The following is a 25,955-nucleotide window of genomic DNA, read 5'->3' on the forward strand; positions in this document are numbered from 1 at the left end:
TAAGTTGGGTACAAAAAGACCAGCATGGGAGCAGCCTCCTCTGGGACAGCGGCTGAGAGAGAATGCAGTTAGCCAGGAGCCGGCAGAAATTCCTCCAAGCACAGGGTGGCTCGTGGGAGGAGTTCGGTTTCCTAAGTACTGTCATTTGCTGAGAGAAGGTGTGTGCTCCAGAGCGAGTTTTAACCTGGAGGATTGTTAACGCATTAACTCTTTCAGTCAGCTGGAGAGGGAGAGCGGCGGTGGCTGGGCGAGTTCAAACTCAACCTGGACGCATCTGTTCTGGAAGGTCGGGGAGGAGTGGAATCGCTTTTCCATGGGGGACCACTTTGAGAAGGGCCAGCACGCTTTGCTCAATGAAGGAGAAGAAAATGAGATGGTAAGATTCCTGCCACATTCCGCCTCTTTCCATTTCCACTGCCCAGCCTCCAACACTCACTCACTCACACACACATACACACACACACACTCACACACATATACACTCACACGCTGACACGCTTACATACACTCATGCACACAAACACATGCTCATACACACACTTGTGCGATTTGATTTTGGCACAATGTGAGAAAAGACAATGCACAAGAAACCTTCCTTTCCCATAAATGTAACCTCTGACTCCAGAAATCTGGTAGGCTTAAAAATATTGTATTCATTTTATCAAGAACGTTTTGAAGTAGAATTGAAAGGGAGAGAAATACAATGCTACTTTATGATTTGTTTCGAGTCTCATCAGTATAGCCAGTTCTGGCCAAAACCTACTAATTTTAGCAAATCCCTGATGTTGGGAGCAGCATATGTCCTGATAGGAAGGACTAGCACATCTTCAGAGAGGTAAGAGGGCAATGGGGTCCTGACCTCCTCTGCTCACATATCTGTGTTCACAAAGATGTCTGGGCAGAAAACATATAAAAATAGTAACAATTATCAGCCTACGTACGTTTCTCTTTACTTCTAGAATTTTACTTGTTGTTCCCTTCATACAGATTGGTTACAGAAAATTTTCCGGAGTTCACAGTCTCTTTTATTTTAGGTATGTTCCCATCTGAGAAACTGTAGGAAAATCAAAGATGATTCTTATGCTCTTGCTGAAATTAAAGCTGTATTTCTCAATTACAATCTAATCAAGAGAGAGTTAGAAATGTGTACTTCTGTTAATAAGGCCGTTCTGCTAATTGTGTGAGCATAGTCTTTTATGCCAGAAATGGTGTAATTAAAATGTTAAAATGTGAAATTCTCATTCTACAGTAGCATTTTTATTTTCCTGGAGTAAATATATAAGTAACAAACCCCAAAGATATTTACTTAAAATTGTTTTCTTGGTTAATTGCTTTAGCCCTGACTATTAAATTCTTTGTTCCTTAAACTGGTCTTTCAAGTCTAATCTGCTTACCTGTTCCTATAGCAACAACATTTTTTGGAACTTCAAAAGTAGATCCCTTCTACTATCAAAGCTGAAACATTTATAAGTGAATCAAAGTCTCCCAAGTTTATATGGCTTTCTTAACTGTCTCCTTAGTTCTTTTGGATTTGACTACCAAATAACAATTGCCTTTAGGCCCTACACAAATGTCACCAGAAGTGACCTTCTGATCCATGTTTTTGATCCATCCCTTTTTCTGATTCATCCCTTTCCCTCCAAAGTGTTTTCTCTATGTTTAGAAACTTGAGAAAATTCTCTATATTAACTTGAAAATCTGATCCTCATTTTTAATATTATTCACAAGAAGGCAAAGTCTGCTTCCCTCTAAGGGTTTTTTTTATTCTCCCTCAAATCCTCAGCTGGAAATACAACTACTCTTTTCCTGTACACTCATTTCTTCTCTTCCACAGCTTGTCATTCCAGAGTCATGAAGAATTATCTACTTGCTGGCGGGACATTTCTAGTTCCAGGGAAACTAGTCTCCCTTTCGTAGCCTACCTAGTCTACTGAAGCAATGTTGTCAGTAGGTCACCTTCACAATGGTATCACTCAGTCAACACATTCGGGTGTCAGCTTAGTTTTGCATGCAACTGAAAGCCCGGTTAGGAGAGGGCCTTTGACGTGGAAAGCACACTGTGTTTTCTGGAGAGGAGTCATCTAGCCGCCAGTCTCGGCGGAGGTGCAGCAATTAGTATGCACTCTTGAGCTCTCTAGCCTGCTCAGCCTGGAGAAACCTGGCCACCTGCCTATTACTGTGTCTGACACTGTCCATTTTAAACACACCACCCCGCTCCCTTCACCCAGAACAGCAAGCATCAAAAATTAGCAAGATAATGTATGCCACACATTTTAAGAGTGATTTTTAGTTTACAAAATAGTTTTTTTGCCCGCTAACTAACTTAGTTTTCACTACACCCTGTGATGCCTTTTTCAGCTTTTGCAGAGGATATAGCACTCCTTTTCTTTCTTAAGTTGTACTGCAAGGCATGTGGGGTCTTAGTTCTCTGCTGCTGCTGCTAAGTTGCTTCAGTCGTGTCCGACTCTGTGCGACCCCATAGACGGCAGCCTACCAGGCTCCTCCGTCCCTGGGATTCTCCAGGCAAGAACACTGGAGTGCTCTGACCAGGGATCAAACCTGCACTCCCTACAGTGGAAGCACAGAGTATTGGCTGGACCAATACTGTAGCCAGGAAAGTCCTGGATATGGTACTCTTAATAGGAGAACACACTTCCTCCTTTAACCGAACAAAGTTTAGGAGCATCTGATCTGCTTAGATTCTCCAGGATCTGTTGTTATATATGGTTTGTATTTCCTGAGTCAGTCTGTCTCCTTTGGCCTCAATGTTAGTTCCTTTTAGCAAATCAGCATTGTCTAGAAATGTGTCACACCAAGTGTTTATAGTTTCTGGCTTTCTAATTACTGCAAGTTTCCAGGGAAAATAACATTCTAGGGTTTAGCCTTCACGTCAAATAAAGAAGAACGGAATATTTCCAGGCCTAATGATGCCTGGGACTATCTTCCACTCTAGAACTAATAAGCTAAAAACTAAAGAGACACTCTGCTGCTGCTGCTGCTGCTAAGTCACTTCAGTCGTGTCCGACTCTGTGTGACCCCATAGACGGCAGCCCACCAGGCTCCCCCATCCCTGGGATTCTCCAGGCAACAACACTGGAGTGGGTTGCCATTTCCTTCTCCAATGCGTGAAAGTGAAAAGTGAGAGTGATCTCGCTCAGTCGTGTCCAACTGCTAGCCACCCCATGGACTGCAGCCTACCAGGCTCCTCCGTCCATGGGATTTTCCAGGCAAGAGTACTGGAGTGGGTTGCCATTGCCTTCTCCGAAAGAGACACTCTAGGTGACCTAAAATTAATATCCTCAAGTGTAAATTGAGACAGAAGCCCATGGAAGAAAGCACTTGTTAGGAGGATAAGGCAGAAAAGGGGGAAAAGTGAACTTCAGAGAAGATTTCCCCAAATGACTGCCTCTGAGAGGCCTCAGAAAGGAGACGGTCTCCCAGACATCACCTGAGTGGGACCAGAGATCAGGCTTTCACTAGCCTTGGGCTAGCCACTTGCCTGCTCTAGCCTGTTTTTGTGCCTGTAAAACGGGTGTAGTCCTTTTCTTACTTGTCTCACAGGGTTCTTATGTGGAAGTGTTTGAAGAAATATAAAATTCTGGAGAATCATAAGCTGGTGTCTATCCAAAGATAAAAGTCAGGGCTTCAGCAGTTAACCAGTTGAATGCATACTGCCACCTCCCTCCTCACCGAATGAGGTCATCTCTTCTCATTAAAAAATGACAAGTGAAGAATATATACTTTTATTCACAAGTTATAGAAACCATTTATAAATGGAGAGGTGCCGAGTTTCTTTATTAATAATCAGCTTTGTAGTGCTTAATTTGGAAAATACCCACCAGTCTTAGGACTCAGTTTCCTTATTTGTAAAAGGAGAGCATCAGATGGCCGGGGATCTCAAATGCAGATGTTACATATTTATATTTGGAACGGTCTTAGAAACACTGAGTGCTCATTTCCTTATACCATGACTGTACAAAGATATGATTTAATTGATTCAAACTTTACTCCCTATCATATTTAGTTACACTCTAGTGAAATCAGACTCCTTCATGGGGAAGTGCTTTATTCCAGTGAGACTTTTTTAAATAAATATTTTTGTTTGTTTATTTAATTACTTGGCTGTGCTAGGTCTTGGTTGCGGCATGCAGGATCTTCCATCTTCACTGCAGCATGTGGACTCTTTAGTTCTGACTTGTGGGACCTGGTTCCCTGACCAGGAATCAAGCCTGGGCCCCTTGGATTGGGAACTCAGAGACTTAGCCACTGGATCACCAAGGAAGTCTGAGACTTGTTTTAAAAATTGTGTTCCCTGATTTTTTTCCTTCCTGGATTTTAGCAATTAAAAAAGAAAAAAAAGCCTTGAAAATTTTTTCTGATTATAAAGGTAACATATGTTTATTGTAAAATATGTTGCAATGACATACAAACGGTGTAAAGAATGAAGTAAATATGATTCATGAACTTCCCAACCAGACATGATCAATATTATTATATTGGTGACTCTCCTTCCAGACTTATAAAAAATGCATATACAAAACTTATCACTTGCTAGCATTTCACTACATTTTAATGTTATCTATATTCTTGCAATTATTTTTATTTGTTGTATCTGTATCATGGAAATACAACATATTGGTATGCTACTGTGCATCTCTTCTCAACTCTGCATTCAGTGATGCCACATTAGTAGCTTGAAATTAGTAATGTTGGGTGTATTTATGCCATGGAAATCAAAAGGTGCTGCAGAGAACTTCTGTCTGCCCCACCTGAAGACCGGTTGTTAACTTTATACCCATACACTACGGCACATACTATTTCTTCAAGACTTTTCTCCCTCCTCCATCAGATCAGATCAGATCAGATCAGTTGCTCAGTCGTATCCGACTCTTTGCGACCCCATGAATCGCAGCATGCCAGGCCTCCCTGTCCATCACCAACTCCCGGAGTTCACTGAGACTGCCTGAATAAAATAAGAATACTGAGATTCCCCTGGTGGTCCAGTAGCTAAGACTCCACACTTCTATGGCAGGGGCAGGGGTTTAATCCCTGGTCAGGGAACTAGATCCCACATGCCACAGTGAATACTGAAGATCCTGCATGACACAACTAAGACCTGGCCCAGCCAAATAAATAAATATTTTTTAAAAATAAAATAAAATAAATAAGAATATTATATTTGTATATCATCCATTTTTTTGTACTATTATCATGCTGAATCAAAAGACAGTCACAATCTACTCTTAAAAGAATATATACACATTATCATAAATACATTAAAAAAAAATGGAGTCATTCCACTTATACTCTTTTTTAAAGCTGGCCATTTCATTACACTTAAAATGTTAGGGACATATTTTCCTTTTGATATTTACAGCTTCATATAGCCATTTTAATGTTTAAATTATGTTTGGATGGACTGCACTAAATCAAATACATCTCTAATGTTGCACGCTTAGGTCATTTCTAAATATTTTTTGGCTGTGACGGACAATTTTGTGTGTGTATTTTTATATATTCATCAGAGCATTTCCTCAGGGAAAAGTCCTAGAAAAAGGTACTGCTGCTTTAAAGGGGATGTGTATTCTAAGTTTTGATTGATACGTGATTTTAATACGAAACTGCCCTCCCTAAGATTGTGATTGTACCAGTTTATACTCTGACTAGCAGTCTTTTTTGAGAATGCTTACTTTCTCTATCATACTTGCCACTGTTGAGCACTATCAGTCTTAACCTTTGTCTCATCTGGAATGTGAAAGTGATATTTTGTGGCCGTATTATATTTTCATTTCCTTTATTTGAAAGTTATCACACATCTATATGTTTGTCAGCATTTATTCTAACTAGATTATCTTACTGTTATCACTGATATTATATCAACCAGTAGACTGGGTAACTATAAATTTTCCAGTAGACTGGTAGACTGGGTAACCTAGGAGACTGGGTAACTTTTCCCAGTGAATATGGAAAAGCAAGAGCAACTCTTTCTGAACTTCCACGTCATTGGGAGCAGCAAGAAGCTAGTGCCACAGGCACATAATATGGCAGCAGGGTGGTGTGTGGTCTTTGCCACATTGGAAGTCCTGTCGTGCCTTCAGCGTGAGTCAGGGGCATCTGTCCTCAGCAATTATTGGGCTCACTTTGATAGCTGATGTTGGCCCTTTCTTCCCTAACACCAGGGAGCAACAGCACCTCCCCCACCTCAATAGCCACTTATTTATTATGCTCGTTGAGCACCTCCGAGTTGGTTGCCAATGTTAACTAGCAAACCCACCGGTCTCATAGTGGAGGAATTGTGTTCAGACTGAGACATTTTGTCAGCTGAAGTGTTCAGGAAGCCGGGCCACTGGCCAAGTCTAGTGTCTTTATTCTTGATTCATTGCTGTAGAACTCCCATGAAGTCAACTCATCTTTGATTGAAACTCTTGAAGAGGAAGATTTAATGGCTTCTTGATAATAAGGACCTGTTTGGTTCACCTTTCTATGGCCTCCTTCTCCCCTTTCCCCAGTCCCCAGAATATAGTACAGTGCTTGGCGCAAACACTCAGGGCATAGCTGATGGCACAAGACCAAGCTCCCTTAACCTGCAATTTTGTATTCTGAGAAGAACAGGGAGGCAGCAGGGCTCAAAGGATGAGATGGTTTGAATAAAGAGAAACCTAGGAAATTTATGTCGTTTATTGGGGATTGTCAGTCATCTTGTGAATTTATCAATCGACTGCTCTCTCTATCAATCATAAACAAAGCTTATTCTTTGGAGTTAATTAGCCATACTACATTATTTTCCTATGAGATACCTTATTCTACTCTTTTATCCATTCATGTATAAATTCAACAAATATTTACCAAACCCTTCCTCTGTGCCAAGCATCCTCTGTGCTAACTAAAGAGGATTTCAAGTGAATAGCAAACAGTTTCTGTTTTCAAGGAGTTCAAAGATGAATGGGCAGGGCCAAGTATGTAATTTGTGGGGCCCAGTGCAAAATAAAAATGAGGTACCTCTGGCTCAACAATTATTATGAACTTTAGGATGACTCTAGCAGAGCATCCTTCCAAGAGCAGGGCCTTTTGTGACTGCACCAGCCACATGCTCATGAAGTTGGTCCTACAATTGGGTCAAGTAAGGGTGAGATGTAGTGAAATTATGCTGAAATAGGTATTGTTGTGAGACTTATGCATACAGAGCTGTGGGAGCACAAAGAAGGAACAATTCAGTCAAAGAGCAATCCAAAGGGAAAAGAGGGCATTCATTTTCTCTGGAGGGGTAGATTAAGGCCAGATTGTGAAGGACTTTATGAGACATCCTAATGAGTGTACATTTTGTCTTTTCCACAGATTCCCAAACATCGGTCCATGAAAAAAAAATACCAGAATAAAGTTGGAGAGTGCATTAAAAAAATTGATCCATAGGTCCCCATTCCAGACCTACTAAATTAGAATCTTTGATGATCGAGCTGAACTTATTGTGATATCAGCCTGATGGGCACAATGGGGAAGCCACTGGAAAATTTGAAACAGGGAATTCATATGGTAGGATTTTCCTTTCCAAACGATGTTACATCAGGGGTTAGGAAGTTTGGTTGGAGGAGGAAAGTCAAGGAAGGAGTGTTTGAAACAGTCCAGGTAAGAGATTCAGGATGGAACTATAGCTTGTTAAAGAGGATGCTGAGTGGAGAACGGATTTAAGAGATATTTAGAAATTAGAATTAAAAAGACTTCATGATCCATAGATCATGGGATAAGAGAGAAGGGGTAAACAGGATGAGTAGTTACTAAGGAAGACTTTAAAGTTCCTACTTTTCCAATGGGAGAAAGATGGTGCCATCACTTAATCCCACAGGGAAAAATAGGAACAGGTTGGGAGTGAGGATGGCAATAGCTGTAGCAAATACTTACATGGTGTTTGATCTGGACTGGGAACTTTACAAGGTCATGACTTCTTTAACCCTCTCAACACCCTAGGAGGAACGAGCATCTCTCTTCTACAAATGAAGAAACAGGCACAGAGAAATTAAATGACATGTCTAGGTTCATCTGGCTCAGGAAATAGAAGGCTATAGCCTGGGTTCCTGCTTTAAACATGTAGCTTACTGCCTCTGGTTTTGTTTAATTTTGGACACACTACTTTAGTTGTTAATGGTTGCAAAACAGCAGGGCATAGTTTAAAGAAACACCACATTAGGAATCTGGAGACCAGCACCGTGGTATTGGCTCTGTCATTATTACAGTAGATCATGGGCACCTCTCTTTGATGTCACTTCATTTACAAGATGGAGATAATAATACTTTACTGATTTGAGCCAGGGACCAATGCAGATGGTTTCTTGGGGTCCTTTCCAACACACATAAAAATATGGTTTAAAAAGTTTTAAAACAAGTGGATAAAATCTCTGTGAAATGTCTTAAGAAATTTAAGTGATATTCTTGAGTTTTTAAAAGTACTGTGAATTGTTTTTAGTCATGAAAAGAAGGACTTTTCTGGAGACGTTACAGTAAGTGGGAACTGGAAATTTATGGCAGTTGCTTTATGAATTACTCATGAATAAAGGAATCAAGAGTAAAACTATCAGTAAATAATTAACCAAGGCTGAATCTACAGCTTCCTCAGGGCCACAGAAGACACAGAGCACAGGGACTTGGGCTTCAGAAGAGTTGGTGATCTGGCGTTGTGTCCAGAGGAAAGTCACCCTAGGCGCCAGCTGCAACGCTTTGTGTCTGTTTCAAAGCCTTATGAAGACTAGACAGAGTGAGACCACCTACCTAAATGGGCTACACGTATTTCTAGATGCCCATCATGAAAATCTCGCTGAATTGCCTGAAAATCACGGCTGGGTTGAACATCGCCTCCTCAAATCTGTCCTCAGCCTGAGGCTATTCTTATGGACAATGAACACAGTTAGGCCCTAGATATCCCTTCAAGATAAAGAGCAGAAGGAGGCCCAAATGTGCTTTCCAGAGAAATGTTATGTCCCTCGGGCCAGGACACTTTCTGATTTGTAGTGGTTGTGCACACAGGGCTCTGGCTGAGACCATAATCACCTTAGTATTTCCATAATTTGCTAGCTTCTTGGGGGAACCATGGCTGCAGGATTTTGAATTTCTGGATTTTTGAAACTTTGAGTCTCAAGATCAGGCTTGATCACCAAGCATGATAAGGATCTCTTAGCTTAGATGCCACATTACCCTGTGCAGGTCTTTCCCTTAGTCACTTCTAAGAGACAGTTTTTTACTTTCCATTTTCTCTGATCACCTTAACATGGCCTTCTTGCTCTTCCCAGAATATTTTATATACTTTCTTTGCCAGGAAGATGTCTTCACCCTAATATCTGGTCTTCAGAGTTCTGCCCATCCATCAGAACTCATCCCAAATCTGACTTCCTCCTTTAAGCCATCTGGGAGTCCCTGGGTCACAGTTGGTCCCTTCCTTGCCTGGAATGTGTTTGAACTCTTACTATAGCAATTTCACTGGGTTTTGTAATAGAGTGTTTTATTATATTTTGTAATAATGTGTTTGTCTTTCTCCTCCAACAGATTGTGAGTTAGTATGGGCAGGTACTGCATCTTATTTCATGTCTACATCTTACATAGAACACCAACATTGCTTAATATGTTTCTGATAAGATGAAGACTGTGCAAATATTATAAGTTTTTTCCTTCTTTCCTAACTGAATTAAGTTGTTACACCGAATTTTACAAAAGCAAGTACTGAGAATATATAATTTGTCCAGATCTGGAAGCTAAGAAGCAGTAAAAACAGATCTTGAAACTTCGCAGGTTGATTCCCAAACTCCCACTCTAACTCCAATAGTTTCCTGGATGCCATTACTGTTACCACCTCGGTTACTGCTGTCACTAACCATAACTATCACTACCACCACCACCAGCACCACTACAACTAGAAAATAAGCCCAAGGTAGTGTGTACTAGTTTAGCTGCTATTTCACACTTAGTGTTCATTTTGAACTTGTGAGAAACAAAACCTCCAGGTCTCTTTTATAAAGTCATAGCTTTCTGATCTTTTGGGCATAGAAGTGAACAGAGGCACAGGCTGTGGAATCAGGTCACCCAGATTCCCCTGTAGTTTCCAGCCATCCATGCCTGCCAGCTTCACAGAAGTGGTGATGCTCTTGTCCCTCCACCAGTGTGGCTTCCTTGGCTTTTTACTACTTGGCTTGGTGCTAGGCTTCTAGTAGGGGCACAGAGGGTGATCCTAGCCAGTCCTTTTGTATTTGGGCTTCAGGGAATGATGCTTTGTCAATATTCTTGTTTGTCCTTTCCATGGCAGCCAGTTCTGTCTGTCATTGGCCTTAGGTGGGATTTTCTTGCTCCTCCCTTCACAGTTGCCTGAGTGTGATTTTGTAGACCCATGCTTGGTAAGTGGTAGAAGATCCACCCAGCATCAGTGCATTTTTGCTGTGTCAGAGAGGATTTCCTACTTTCAAGTAAGTGATCTTTGTTCATTTGGTCCTGCTTGTTTTAGTCTCAGACTTTGTATGGGATTTTCTAACAACTCCAGTATTATATATCTCCAGGTACTAAGTCAATGGAAAAAATAAAATTATTTCTCAATAATATATAGAATTTTTCTCTTTTCTCAATAAAATAGAAGAGCAAAAAGACTCATATTTTCTCATTGGCTCTGATCGGATCATCTCCTCTTTTCAAACTTATTAGTGTGGACAGGAGAATATCATGGTTTTAATCACATTCCCAGTCCAAGAGTCAGGGTCAGAGGCAATTTTACATGAAGCACATCAGCAGAGGGTGGTAGGAGGAGGTTTGACAGAAGAAAATTGGAGTACTGGATGCTATTACCTGGAGTAAAATAAATGGGAATTGGAAGGTCTAGACAAAAAAGTACAAATGGACAAATGGAATTTCCCTTCTAGCCAATAAATAGTAGTGTAGCTGAACTGAACAAATAAAGTTTAAAGTGGTTAGATCCCCTGTGATTTTTTTGCCTGAGTAAATGTAAAATATAGAGCTTTTCTGAAGATATTTTACATATCTAAGAAGAGGAGGAAAAGGACTTTAAAAATATGTTTGTTTTTCCAATTTTATTTTTATTTTTAAAAGTTATTTAAATTGAAGTATAATCGATATGCAATATTGTATTAGTCTCAGGTGTACAGCAAAGTAATTATGTTCCCTCTCTCTGTATATGTATCTTTTCCCCAATTCTTTTCTTTATAGGCTGTTATATTGAATATAGTTTCCTGTACTATACAGTAAATCCTTTTTATTTAACTATTTTATATATGGCCATGTGTATCTGTTAATCCTGTACTCCTAATTTATCCTCCCTTTGACATTTGGTAAGGGTAAGTTTGTTCTCTATGTCAGTGATTCTGTTTCTATTTTGTAAATAAGTTCATTTGTTTTATTTTTTTAGATTCCATGTATAAGTGAATCATATAATATTTGTCTTTGAATTACTTCAATTAGTATGACAATCCTTAGCTCCATCTTTATTGCTATTTTTCTGATTTTAAATATGTATAATATCATATATGAAACGAGTCGCCAGTCCAGGTTCGATGCACGATACTGGATGCTTGGGGCTGGTGCACTGGGATGACCCAGAGGGATGGTATGGGGAGGGAGGAGGGAGGAGGGTTCAAGATGGGGAACACATGTATACCTGTGGCGGATTCATTTTGATATATGGCAGAACCAATACAATATTGTAAAGTTAAATAAAATAAAATTTAAAAAAATAATGTAAATGGGTTACAAATAAAAGAAATGTTAGCTTATGGGAAAAAAAAAAAAGTTTGTTTAAACATATTTACTTATTTACAAAACAGAAACAGATTCACAGACTTAGAGAACGAATTTATGGTTACTGGGGGAAAGGTGGGGAGGAAGGATAGAGTGGAAGTTCGGGATTGACATGCACACACTAGTATACTCAAAATAAATAGCCAACAAGGACCTGCTGCATAGACCAGGGAACTCTGCTCAGTATTCTCTAATAACTTAAATGGAAAAAAAATTGAAAAAGAAAACGTATATATATATATGCATAACTGAATCACTTCGCTGTACACCTGAAACCAACAACATTGTTAATTAACTATGCCCCAATATAAAATGAAAATTAAAGATAAAATAATTTTTGTTATCAAAAAGTTAATTTAATTGTGTTCAATAATTAAAATGTGCACAATATAAAAATAAAAGAAGAATCACAATGATGCCATCACCCAAGGCAAATACCACTAGTATTTTTATTTTATGCATTTATATTTCAGACTTTTTTGTTTGTGCTTCACCTTTTTTCAGTTAAATTTGAAATCACACTGCATAATTATGGTGTTTCTCTTCACTTAATATTATTACATGTATTTTTTCCATGTTATTAAAAGTAGGTAAGCATTATTTTAATGACTATATAATATTATTTAATGATTAGCTTATTCTTATATACATAGGTTTCTTTCTACTGCTACTACTAATAATACTGTAGTGAATATCTCTGCATATAAATCTTCTCTGTGTTTTGTATGTTAAAGGAATATTTTTAAAGACAAGTCTTTCCTAGTTCCTAAAATCATGTTTTTTGGGGGGTCTGCACATTGGTAAGGCCAGATTGGCTAACCCCTCTCAGTAGCAGAGATTTAGACTCAAGTGGAGCTGCAGGAAGGGATATGATTTTGATGCTCAGAAATGCCATTTTTGCCATTCTGCACTCAGGAAACTATAAAGAGGAAGTGAGTAATAGAAAGTTGTGATGCTTCTGTTTATCCAAAGGCTTTTCAGGCAAAAGACATCATGTGCATATGAAGGGTCAGTTCTGACCACAAGGTGTCCCATGGTGCAAGGGTGAACAGAGCTGGAGCAACAGGTTAGGGAAACTTCATATTTTATTTCAGAGAAGTTTTCTTTAGCTTCTCCCTGCTCTTTTTACCCTAGGAGGAATAAATAAAAGCTAGAATCCTTAATATCTTGGTAACAAATTCCAATCCCTTTGCCACAGCTATAGAATCTGTTCTTTAATAAATGCTTGATTATAGGGCTTTCAAACTACTGGGAGAAAAAAACAATTATCTTCCTTCTGAAATTTTACAAAGATCACAAAGCAGGAAAAAAAAATTATGTTAGTTAACATCATTGAAATAATTGCCTACAAAGGATCTGTATATAAATTAATTAGCAAATTGAAATAAAAGAATATGCAAATAAAATACTTTTTCATTATCCCAAGGAGGATATACTTTTCTATTTAATTTCTCATAGCTAATTAATCAACTATTCACTGCTGTATGTTCAGTGCTTAGAAAAATGCCTGGCACATAATAACTAAACAATATGTATTTTTGAAAGACATAAATGAATGAATGATGGATGAATGTAGCTTGTTACAGTTAAATTCCAAAATAATATAAAATAGCATACAAATTAAAAGATAAAAAATGATTAGAATTGAGAGAAATAGATGCCTGGTTTACTGCACTTCACTTTACTTGTTCCACAGAACCTCAGGCCAAAATCTTCAAAGTTTATCTGACCTTTTCCTGCCTCTTCATTCATCCAACCTTTCTTTAAGTGCCTTCAGAGAGAAGGAAACTTATAATAAGACAAATCATTTCCTTGTAAGACAGAGCTGACTATTAAAAAAAAAAAACCCAAAACTCTTCCTTGTGTTGAACTGAAATATGTTTCTATTAATCTGAATTTATTAGTCTTACTTCTTTTGCTTTTGGTGACTTCCTGGAAAAAAACCAGTTTTCAGTTCTACAAGTCAGGTATTTAAAAATTGTTCTTGTTTTTCTCCTGCCCTACCCTTCCAGGTATCTCTTCTCCAGTCTATACAATTTCTTCAATCATTCTTCATGTTCTTTGAAAATCTTGGAATGATAATTAGAAGAAGCTACCTTCTCTTACATAATTCTTTCTTTGAAATCAACAGAGATTCTTGGGTAAAGGTGCATCTACCAGGAGGAACACAGAAGTGCCATTTACTGTGTCACTAAGGTTGTTGATGATAATGAGTTCAGAGCAGCCTGTTCAGATCCAGACAGGTCTTAGAACAGGCTTATTCTGTTACCAACTTCTGTTCCTCTGCTTGCCACTTGAAAAATCAAGACTCAAGAGACAAGTCTTAGTTGGAAAGGAAAGGTTGGTTTATTCATGAAGTTGGCAATTAGGGTGGAAGGTGGTTTTTGTGCCCCCAAATCAACGGAAGATTCTGCTTGTTCCAAGTAAAGGAAAAAGGGGAAAACAATCTCAGTTAATCACTAAAGGGGTCAGATTCTTTGTCATGTTTCCATTCCATGCAGTTTTGCTGACTCCCCCTGAGCTTTCTTTTGATGCTATCTTACCTACAGATTAGCTAAGGGGGATGAAATATATAACCAGCTGAATGCCAACTTCCAGAGAATAGCAAGGACAGATAACAAGGTCATCTTAAATGAACAATGCAAAGAAATACAGAAAAACAACACAATGGGAAAGAATGGAGATCTCTTCAAGAAAACTGGAGATATCAAGGGAACATTTCATGCAAGGATGGGCACAATAAAGGACAGAAAAAGTAGGAACTTATCAGAAGCAGAAGATATTAAGAAAAGGTGGAGAGAATACACAGAAGAACTCTATAAAAAGGGTCTTCAGTTCAGTTCAGTTCAGTTCAGTAGCTCAGTCGTGTCCGACTTCAATGACCCAGATAATCACGATGGTATGATTGGTTACCAAGAGCCAGACATCCTGGAATGTGAAGTCAAATGGGCCTTAGGAAGCATTACTAGGAACAAAGCTAGTGGAGGCGATGGAATTTCAGCTGAGCTATTTCAAATCCTAAAAGATGATGCTGTGAAAGTGCTGCACTCAATATGTCAGCAAATTTGGAAAACTCAGCAGTGGCTACAGAACTGGAAAAGGTCAGTTTTCATTTCAATCACAGAGAAAGGCAATGCAAAAGAATGTTCCAACTACCGTACAATTGCACTCATCTCACACACTAGCAAAGTGAAAGTGAAGTCACTCAGTCATGTCTGACTCTTTGCAACCCTATGGACTGTAGCCTACCAGGCTTATCTGTCCATGGGATTTTCCAGGCAAGAGTACTGGAGTGGATTGCCTTTTCCTTCTCCAGGAGATCTTCCTGACCCAGGGACTGAACCCAGGTCTCCCACATTGCGGGCAGACACTTTACCCTCTGAGCCACCAGGGAAGCCCACACACTAGCAAAGTAATACTCAAAATTCTCCAAGCTAGGCTTCAATTGTACATGAACTGAGAACTTCCAGACGTACAAGCTGTGTTTCAAAGAGGCAGAGGAACCAGAGATCAAATTGCCAACATTCACTGGATCATAGGGAAAGCAAAAGAAGTCCAGAAAAACATCTACTTCTGCTTCATTGACCACATTAAGGCCTTTGACTGTGTGGATCACAACAAACTGTGGAAAATTCTTAGAGATGAGAATAACAGACCACCTTACCTGCCTCCTGAAAAACCTGTATGTAGGACAAGAAGCAACAGTTAGAATCGGACATGTAACAACTGACTTGTTCCAAACTGGGAAAGGAGTAAGACAAGGCTGTATATTGTCACCCCGCTTATTTAACTTATCTGGAGAGTATATCATGTGACATGCTAGGATGGATGAATCACAAGCTGGAGTCAAGATTGCCAGGAGAAATATCAACAGCCTCATATATGCAGATGATACCATTCTAACAACAGAAAGCAAAGAGGAACTAAAGAACCTCTTGATGGGGGTGAAAGAGGAGAGTGAAAAAGCTTGCTTAAAACTCAGCATTCAAAAAACTAAGATCATGGCATCCGGTCCCATCTCTTCATGGCAGACAGGTGGGGAAAAAGTGGAAGCAGTGACAGATTTTATATTCTTGGGATCTAAAATCACTATGGACAGTGACTGCAGCCATGTAATTAAAAGACACTTCTCCTTGGAATGAAAACTATCAAAAACCTAGACATATATTAAAAAGCAGAGATGTCACTTTGCTGACAAAGGTCCACGTAATCAAAGCTATGCTTTTTCCAGTAGTCACATACAGATGTGAGAGTTGGACCATAAAGAAATCTGAAAGTGTCAGTCACTCAGCCATGTCTAACTCTTTGCAACTGCATGGACTGTAGCCTCTGTCCATGAAATTCTCTAGTCAAAAATATTGGAGTGGGTAGCCATTCCCTTCTCCAGGGGATCTTCTTTACCCAGGGATTGAAAGCAGTTCTCCTGCATTGCAGGCAGATTCTTTACAGTCTGAACCACCAGGGAAGCTGAAGAATCGATGCTTTTGAATTGTGCTGGAGAAGACTTTTGAGAGTCTCTTGGACTGCAAGGAGATCAAACAAATCAATTCTAAAGGAAATCAACCCTGAATATTGATGGGAAGCACTGATGCTGAAGGTGAAGGTCCAGTACTTTAGCCACTTGATGGGGAGAGCTGACTCATTTGAAAAGACTCTGATGCTGGAAAAGATTGAAGGTAAAAGGAGAAGGGGTCGGCAGAGGACGTGATGGTTAGATAGCATCACTGACTCAGTGGACATGAATATGAGCAAATTCTGGGAAATAGTGGAGGACAGCTGAGCCTGATGTGCTGCAGTCCACGGGGTGGCAAAGAACTGGACACAACTTAGAAACTGAACAACAACAGTGCTGTGGTTAAAGTCACTCTTTCTTCTTTTAATTTAAACTTTTTATATTGTATTAGGTATAGCTTATTAACAAACAATGCTGTGATAGTTTCAGGTGAACAGCAAAGGAACTCAGCCGTACATTTTCATGTATCCATTCTCCCCCAATCTCCCATCCCATTCAGGCTGCCACATAACACTGAGCAGAGTTCCACATACTATAAAATAGGTCCTTGTTGGTTATCCATTTTAAATATAACAGTGTGTACATGTTCATCCCAAGCTCCCTAATTATCCTTTGCTCTATCCTTCCCATCCTCACACCTGGCAACTGTAAGCTCCTTCTTGAAATCTGTGAGTCTCTTTCTGTTTTGTAAGTTCATTTGTATTATTTATTTTTAGATTCCACATGTAAATGATGTCATACGATATTTCTCCTTCTCTGTTTGAAGAATCAGTCATTCTTTAACTACTTAAGTTGTCATTCTTACTCCTTTTAATCCAGGAAAGAAAGCAATAAGTTAGACAAAGCGTTGTGTGTATTCTGTAGAGCATAAAACATGTGTTAGGTTAAATGTTACCTGGTGATCTCATTTTTACAATTAAAGTCTGAGGGAAATAGAGATGGACAAACAGAAAAGGCGTTAAAAAAAAGTACTTATAATTCTTGCCTAATAATTGTAACAGTAGCATTTATTGACTATGTACTTGGCCCTATGTCCTTTCATAAGCACTTTTTCAAGTGATACTTCATTTTGAATTTATAAAAACCCTATTAGGTAGGTACTGTCTCTACAGGTGCAACCATTAAATGTTTCTGATGGTCTGCTGTGGCGGCGGTCTCCACACTATGGACTGTGGGTAAAATCTGGCTCACTGATTGTTTTAGAAATAGAGTTTTGTTGGAAAACAGATTCCTGCTTTTGTTTATAGATTGCCTCTAGCTGCTTTTGCCATACTCAGCAGAACAGAGTAGTTGTGAGGGAGTTCATATAGCCCACAAAGCTGGAAATATTTTCTATCTGGTACTTTACAGAAAAGCTCTTTTCCTTTCTTTTCTTTTCTGGTCTTATTCTTTTTTTTTTTTAAAGAACAACTTTTCCTTCACTGCCATAGTAAAATGTTACTTGTTAAGATTGCCCACATTTTCTTTATCCACCAATACTGGTTTCCACCAGTACTGGTTTAGTAGAGTTCCAAAAGGCCTGGGGTTGGGTGGTGTTTAAGGGTTTGGACAGGCTGTCCGTGAGAGCAGTAGATATTTACAAACTGTTCTAGTTGAAAGGGCCTGTTTAGAAGTCCAGGATCTTTCTAATACAAATACTTCCATTAATCATTCATTTTGTGTGAGAAATGTCCCTTGTCTGGCCTCTGTTTCTTCCATCTCTAGGTAGATGTAAATGTGTAAGATCTGTCTGGTTCAGTTTCATACCTGTCCTCATTTGAGGTTGCTTAGACTCTTACTAGCATGAACACGGGGCCCAGATCTGTAAGATTTGCCTGCTGGACATAGTGTAGCCATTTATAGCCAAGAGTCAAATGGATCCTTAGACCCCTCAAATCATGGAATTTCAAGTATAGAAAATTACTCAGAAATATTCTAGTCTGACATAGTCATTTAAAGCAATTTTTTTTTCCTTTGGTAAAGATAATTGTAGGTTCATATGAAGTTGTAAGAAATAATGCAGAGAAATTCTGTGTACCATTGATAATATCTTGTAAAACTATAATACAGTCTCACATCAGGAAATTGACATTGATATGATCAAGGTACAGAATATTTCCATTACCCAAGAGATCCTTCATTTGCCTTTTTATAGCCGCGTCCATTTCTTTTTTATCTGCACTCCCTCCTTATTTTCTGGCAACCACTAATCTGTTCCTTATTTCAATAATTTTGTCATCTCAAGACTGTTATATAAATGTAGTCATACAATATACAAACTTTGAGATTGACTTTTTAATTCACTCTATTTCTCTGGAAATTGATCCAGGTTGTCGTGTGTATCAGGAGTTCATTCTTTCCTTATTGCTGATTAGTGTTCCCTGGTTTTCCATCGTGCCATGTTTTATTTAACCATTCATCCATTGAAGGTCATCTGAGTCATTTCCAGTAGTAGGCTGTTATGAATAAAGCTTTCTATAAATATTTGTGTATAAGCTTTTGTGTGAAAGTAACTTTTCATTTCTCAGGAATAAATGTTCAGGAAAACATTTTCTGGGCTGTATATAAGTTACATGTTTCTTTTTTTTAACAAAAGTACCAAATTGTTTTTTAGAATGGCTGTACTGCAATGTCTGAATGATCTAGGTTCTTTACATTCTCATCAGCATTTCCTATTGTCACTATCTTTTTTTAACTATTCTGATAGGTGTGTAATGATACCTCACTCTGGTTTTAGTTTGCCATTTCCCTAATGGCTATTGATTTTGAACATCTTTTTGTGTGCTTATTGTTGTTATTCAGTCGCTCAGTCATGTCCGACTCTTTTCGACCCCATGGACCATTGCACTCCAGGCTTCCCTGTCCTTCACCATCTCCCAGAGCTTGCTCAAACTCATGTCCATAGAGTCAGTGATGCCATCTAACCATCTCGTCCTCTGTTATCCCCTTCTCCTGCCTTCAATCTTTCCCAGCACCAGGGTCTTTTCCAGTGAGCCGGCTCTTGTGGCTGAAGTGGCCAAAGTATACAAGCTTCAGCTTTAGCATCAGTCCTTCCAAAGAATATTCAGGATTGATTTCCTTTAGGATTGACTGCTTTGATCTCCTTGCAGTCCAAGGGACTCTCAAGAGTCTTCTCCAACACCACAGTTCAGAAGCATCAGTTCTTTGACATTCAGCCTTCTTTATGGTCCAACTCTCATATCCATACATGACTACTGGAAAAACCATAGCTTATTAGCCATCTACATCTTCAGGTCCCTTGTCTTATCTAATTGAATTGTTTGTTTCTACTGTTGAGCTTAGAGGGATCTTTATACATTCTAGATACTAGTCCTTTGTCAGGTGTGTGGCTTGCAAATATTTTCTCTAAGTCAATAGACTCTTATCCTCTTAACAGGCAAAAGTTTTCACAGAGCAAAAGTTTAAAGTTTTAATGAAGTCCAATTTATCATTTTTTTTCCTTTGATGGATTGTGCTTTTGAAGTTAAGTCTAAGAATTCTTTGGGTAACCATAGGTCCCAAAATATTTTCCTACTTTTGTTCTTTAAGTTTTATGTTTTACATATAAGTGTGTAATCAATTGAGGGTTAATTTTTGTACAAGGTATGAGAATTACATTGAGGATCATTTTTGGCCTATGGATATCCAATTTCTCCTGTTCCATTTATTGAAAAGGCTATTTTTCTCCATTAAATCACTTTTGCATACTTGTCAACAGTCAATTGGGCATATTTGTATGGGCCTATTTCTTGATTTCTATTCTGTTTCACTGAGCTATGTGCCAATGCTACATTCACTGTCTCGATTAAAGTAACTATATAATAAATTTTGAAATCCCACTTAATTCTTATTTTTCAAAATTGTTTTGGCTATTGTAGTTCATTTGCATTTCCATATTCCAAATCTTAGAATAATGTTATTTATATCTACAAAAAATTCTTATTGAAAATTTGATAGAAATTGTATTAAATCTGTATATCAATTTGTAGGGAATTAAAATTTTCACTATTTTGAATTATCCAAACAATCAACATGACGTCTTTCCATTTATTTAGATCTTCTTTGCTTTATTTCATTATCATTTTGTAGTTTTCAATATACAAGTTTTGTACATATCTTGTTATATTCACACCTAAGTATTTCATTTTTTTTTTAATGATTGCAAGTTGTCTTATATTTTTATTTTTGGTGTTCTTGTGTTTATTACTGAAATATAGAAACAGAGGTGATTTTTGAGTGTTTAGCTTGTATCTTGTGAATGTGGTGAACTCATTTATCAATTCTAAGAGGTTATTTCTTATAGATTTCTTGGAATTTTCTATATAGAAAATCTTGCCATATAACGTAAAAATGATTTTTATTTCTGTAAGCTGTTTATTTCGTTTTCTTGTCAAACTGCAACTCTAGTACTGTGTTGAATAAGAATGGAAAGAATAGACACATTGTCTTGTTCCTGATCTTATGGAGAAAACATTGTCTGTCATCATTAAATATATTGCTACCTATATGTTTTTAAGATGCTTTTTGTTAAATTGAGGAAATTCCCTTTCATTCTTATTTCTCTGAGAGTTTTTAATCATGAATGGGTGTGAACTTTTATCAAATATATTTTCTGCATTGATTGATCTGATTCTGTTTTTTTTTTTTTTAACTCTCTTAACATGATGGATTACATTGATTGATTTATGAATGTTGAAGCAGTCTTGTATCCTTGTAATACACCACTTGATAACATTGCATAATTCTTTTTAGCGTATTGCTGATTTTTCTTTGTTAATATTTCACTTAGAACTTCTATATTTCTGAGGGGTATTGGTCTATAGTTTGATTGCTTTCTTTTTCCTTCCTTCCTCTCTTTTTAAAAATACTGTCTGTCTAGTTTTGTTATCAGGATAACACTTGCTTCATAAAATGCATTAGGGAATGTTTCATCTTTTTTTCATTTCCTGAAAGAAATTGTGAAGAATTGATGTTAATTGTTCTTTAAATGTTTAATAAAATTTTTCAGGGAAACCACATGGCCTTAGATATTTTAGATATTTAAAAGGTATAAATTCCATTTTCTTGATAGTTCTAGGGTTATTCAAATTATCTATTATCCTTCTAATGATATGAATAATGAGATCTTTTGTTATAGTTTCACAGGTCATATGGCTCTATTCAGCATTTTTAAGACTATTTTATCTCTGTAGTTCAGTTTGGGCCACTTTTATTAATCTTTCATTTCACAGATTATTTCTTGTCCCTCCATTCTACTATTGAGCCCATGAAATTTTCCGTTTGTTTTTTTTTTTTTTAATTTTAGGCATTGTATTATTCAGTTCTAAAGTTTCTATTTGGCTCTACTTTGATATTCTACTTCTTGCTGAGATATTCTTTTTTTTCATTTGTTTTCTGTTCAACTGTAGTTGCTCCTCAAAGTATTTTTATGATGGCTTTAAAACCTTTATCAGATTATTTTAATGTCTCTGTTATCTTGGTTTGTCATCTATTGATTGTGTTTATTCATTCAGTTTGAGTTCTTATTCTTTTTGGCATGACTTTTAAAAAGTAAAATCGTAGGTATTATGTTACAAACGCTGGATCTTATTTAAAACTTATATCTTAGTCCACTTCTGTTGCCAAACTCTTCCAGCAGAGGAAGAGTAGGGCACTAGCTCATTACTGCCAGTTAGTGGGAAAGTCAGGTAACCTAACTCAACCGCCACTGACACTTGAGGAGGGGAATGCTTCTCATTATTGCTGGTTGAGGGTGAGAGTTTCAGTACCACTAAGCTCCACTGATAACTCTCTGGCTTAGAGAATTAGAAGTGCCTCATTGCTCTGCTCCTCATGGCCTCCACTGATGCCACAGAAGGGAGTCTTACCACTGCTAGGTGATAGTAAAAAGCTCTGATTATCCTAGTCTTCATCTGACAGCACCCCAGCATGGAGGAGGAGAAGGTGAGCCTTGTTACTTGATCGGTGGGAGTGGTAGTCCAGGCTCCACATGGTTTCCACTGATGCCACAGGGAAAAGGGTGCTTGCTACTACTTGCTGGAAATGAAAGTCTTGGCTCCATTATTTAAGCTTATGTGTCATCATTCCTGCTGGGGGATAAGGTTCCTTCTTTACACATGGAGAAGAACAGTCTAGACTCTGAATTTGGCTTTTGCTGGTATAGGTGGGGTGAGGCCAGTTTTTTGTGTGTGGACTTTGAATTCTTTCCTGGCCATTTAGATAGAGAGATAAGGCTTTCTGTGTGTGTGTGTGTCTGCGTGTGTGTTTGTGTGTGTGTGTCTTCTCCCACTGTCAGTCTCTTTTGCTCCAAGCCATAGATGAGGCAAAGAGAAAACCCAGGGAACTCACTACTGTGTCACTGGTTCCTTGGTTCCTAAGTTTTGTAGTCAGTCTGCCTTTTCTCCATCATTCAATCTTCTTATGTTTGTTTTCTATATAATGTTCACAGATTTTAGTTGAACTTATTGGGGAAAATAGGGGAAAGTTAAGTCTACTCCATGTTTCCAGAAGTAAAAGTCTCAGTTGCTTTTAAAGAAAATATTATATTATGACTTTATTTTAAAATGGGCTTACCTCATAGTTCAGTTGGTAAAGAATCCGCCTGCAATGCAGCAGACCCTCGTTCAATTCTTGGGTCAGGAAGATCTGCTGGAGAAGGGATAGGCTACCCATTCCAGTATTCTTGGGCTTCCCCTGTGGCTCAGCTGGTAAACAATCTGCTTTCAAAGACCTTCCTGTCACCCATTTTTTCTCAGACTTAGACAGTAGATAAGCAACACCAATTGATAAATATAATGGATCTCTGTAGTGTGCGTGCTATCAGTTCAGTTCAGTTCAGTCACTCAGTTGTGTCAGACTCTTTGAGACCCCATGGACTGCAGCACGCCAGGCCTCCCTGTCCATCACCAACTCCTGGAGTTTACTCAAACTCATGTCCATTGAGTTGGTGATGCCATCCAACCATCTCACCCTCTGTTGTGCCCTTCTCCTCTTTCCTTCAATCTTTCCCAGCACCAGGGTCTTTTCAAATGAGTCAGTTCTTTGCATCAGATGGCCAAAGTATTGGATCTTCAGCTTCAGCATCAGTCCTTCCAATGAATATTCAGGATTGATTTCCTTTCAGATTGACTGGTTGGATCTCTTTGCAGTCCAAGGGACTCTCAAGAGTCTTCTCCAACACCACAATTCAAAAGCATCAATTCTTCGGCGCTCAGCTTTCTTTATAGTCCAACTCTCACATCCATACATGACTACTGGAAAAACCATAGCCTTGACTACATGGACCATTGTTGGCAAAGTAATGTCTTTGCTTTTTATACGCTGTCTAGGTTGGTCATAACTTTTCTTCCAAAGAGTAAGCGTCTTTTTATTTCATGGCTGCAGTGATTTTGGAGCCCCAAAAAATAAAGTCTGCCACTGTTTCCACTGTTTCTCCAGCTACTTGCCACGAAGTGATGGGACTGGATGCCATGATGTTAGTTTTCTGAATGTTGAGCTTTAAGCCAACTTTTTCAGTCTCTTCTTTCATTTTCATCAAGAGGCATGTTAGTTCTTCTTCACTTTCTGCCATAAGGGTGGTGTCATCTGCATATCTGAGGTTATTGATATTTCTCCGGGCAATCTTGATTCCAGCTTGTGCTTCATCCAGCCCAGTGTTTCTCATGATGTAATTGATGCTTTTGAACAGTTGTGTTGGAGAAGACTCTTGAGAGTCCTTTGGACTGCAAGGAGATCCAACCAGTCCATTCTAAAGGAGATCAGTCCTGGGTGTTCTTTGGAAGGAATGATGCTAAAGCTGAAACTCCAGTACTTTGGCCACCTCATGACAAGAGTTGACTCATTGGAAAAGACTCTGATGCTGGGAGGGATTGGGGACAGGAGGAGAAGGGGATGACAGAGGATGAGATGGCTGGATGGCATCACCGACTCAATGGATGTGAGTCTGAGTGAACTCTGGGAGTTGGTGATGGACAGGGAGGCCTGGCGTGCTGCAATTCATGGGGTCGCAAAGAGTCAGACACGATTGAGCGACTGAAGTGAACTGAACTGAATCTGCATATAAGTTAAATAAGCAGGGTGACAATATACAGCCTTGACGTACTCCTTTCCCTATTTGGAACCAGTCTGTTGTTCCATGTCCAGTTCTTACTGTTGCTTCCTGACCTGCATACAGATTTCTCAAGAGGCAGGTCAGGTGGTCTGGTATTCCCATCTCTTTCAGAATTTTCCACAGTTTATTGTGATCCAAACAGTCAAAGGCTTTGGCATAGTCAATAAAGCTGAAATAGATGTTTTTCTGGAACTCTCTTGCTTTTTTGATGATCCAGCAGATGTTGGCAATTTGATCTCTGGTTCCTCTGCCTTTTCTAAAACCAGCTTTAACATCTGGAAGTTCACTGACATCTGGAAGTGCATGCTATAGGGATAGATAAAGCCTTCAACAAGCTAATGTTTTAATGGAAGAGGCAAACATTTTATTCAGCTAATCCGAATATTAGTTATACACAGAAGGTAAAGTGATCTAAGGAAATGCCTTTTCTTCCTTCCTTCCTTTCTTCATTCCTTCCTTCTTTACTGAGCACTTATTGTGTACGGGTCCCTGTGCTTTGTTGTTGTTGTTCAGTCGCTCAGTCATATCCGACTCTTTGTGACCCCATTGACTGCAGCATGCCAGGCATCCCTGTCCTTCACCATCTCCTGGAGCTTGCTCAAACTCATGTCCATTGAGCTGGTAATGCCATCCAACCATCTCATCTTCTGTCATCCCCTTCTCTTCCTGCCTTTAGTCTTTGCAAACAGGAGGGTCTTTTCAATGAGTAAGTTTTTCTCATCAGGTGGCCAAAGTATTGGAGCTTCAGCTTCAGCATCAGTCCTTCCAATGAATATTCAAGATTGATTTCCTTTCAGATTGACTGGTTGGATCTCCTTGCAATCTAAGGGACTCTCAAGAGTCTTTTCCAACACAATTCAAAAGCATCAATTCTTTGGTGCTCAGCTTTCTTTTTGGTCTGACTCTCATATCCATACATGACTACCGGAAAACCCATAGCTTTGACTAGATGGACCTTTGTTGGCAAAGTAATGTCTTTACTTTTTAATATGCTGTCTAGGTTTGTCATAGTTTTTCTTCCAAGAGGCAAGAGTCTTTCAACTTCAAGGCTGCAGTCACTATCTGTGGTGATTTTGGAACCCCAGAAAATGAAATCTGTCACTGTTTCCATTGTTTCCCCATCTATTTGCCATGAAGTGATGGGACCGGATGCCCTGATCTTAGTTTTTTGAATGTTGAGTTTTAAGCCAGCTTTTTCACTCTCCTCTTTCATTTTCATCAAGAGGCTCTTTTGTTCTTCACTTTCTGCCATAAGAGTGGTGTCATCTGCATAGCTGAGGTTATTGATATTTCTCCCAGCAACCTTGATTCCAGCTTGTGCTTCATGCAGACCAGCATTTCTCATGATGTGCTCTGCATATAAGTTAAATAAGCAGGGTGACCATACACAGCCTTGATGTACTTCTTTCCCAATTTGGAACCAGTCTGTTGTTCCACATCTGGTTCTAACTGTTGCTTCTCATCTAGCATACAGATTTCTCAGGAAGCAGGTCAGGTGGTCTGGTATTCCCATCTCTTTAAGAATTTTCCACAGTTTGTTGTGATCCATGCAGTCAAAGCCTTTAGCATAAT

General features: G+C 38.7%; 1 protein-coding gene across 3 annotated transcripts in view; it reads left to right on the top strand.

The window, feature by feature from the left end:
- The first annotated feature begins 43 nt into the window (after nt 1-43).
- The window catches only part of ATP13A4 (ATPase 13A4), a 123,421-nt gene continuing 97,509 nt past the window's right edge, over nt 44-25,955 (top strand). For 2 of the 3 annotated variants that reach the window (XM_061412685.1, XM_061412678.1), the window contains exon 1: nt 294-376. In XM_061412685.1, the coding sequence (XP_061268669.1) occupies nt 314-376 (63 nt within the window). In that variant the 5' untranslated portion in view covers nt 294-313. Of the gene's footprint in view, nt 377-25,955 lie in introns of all 3 variants that reach the window. The other variant, XM_061412668.1, reaches the window with a different exon arrangement.

The sequence above is a fragment of the Bos javanicus genome, chromosome 1 (genome assembly GCF_032452875.1).
Source record: "Bos javanicus breed banteng chromosome 1, ARS-OSU_banteng_1.0, whole genome shotgun sequence".
In the NCBI taxonomy this organism is placed as follows: domain Eukaryota; kingdom Metazoa; phylum Chordata; class Mammalia; order Artiodactyla; family Bovidae; genus Bos; species Bos javanicus.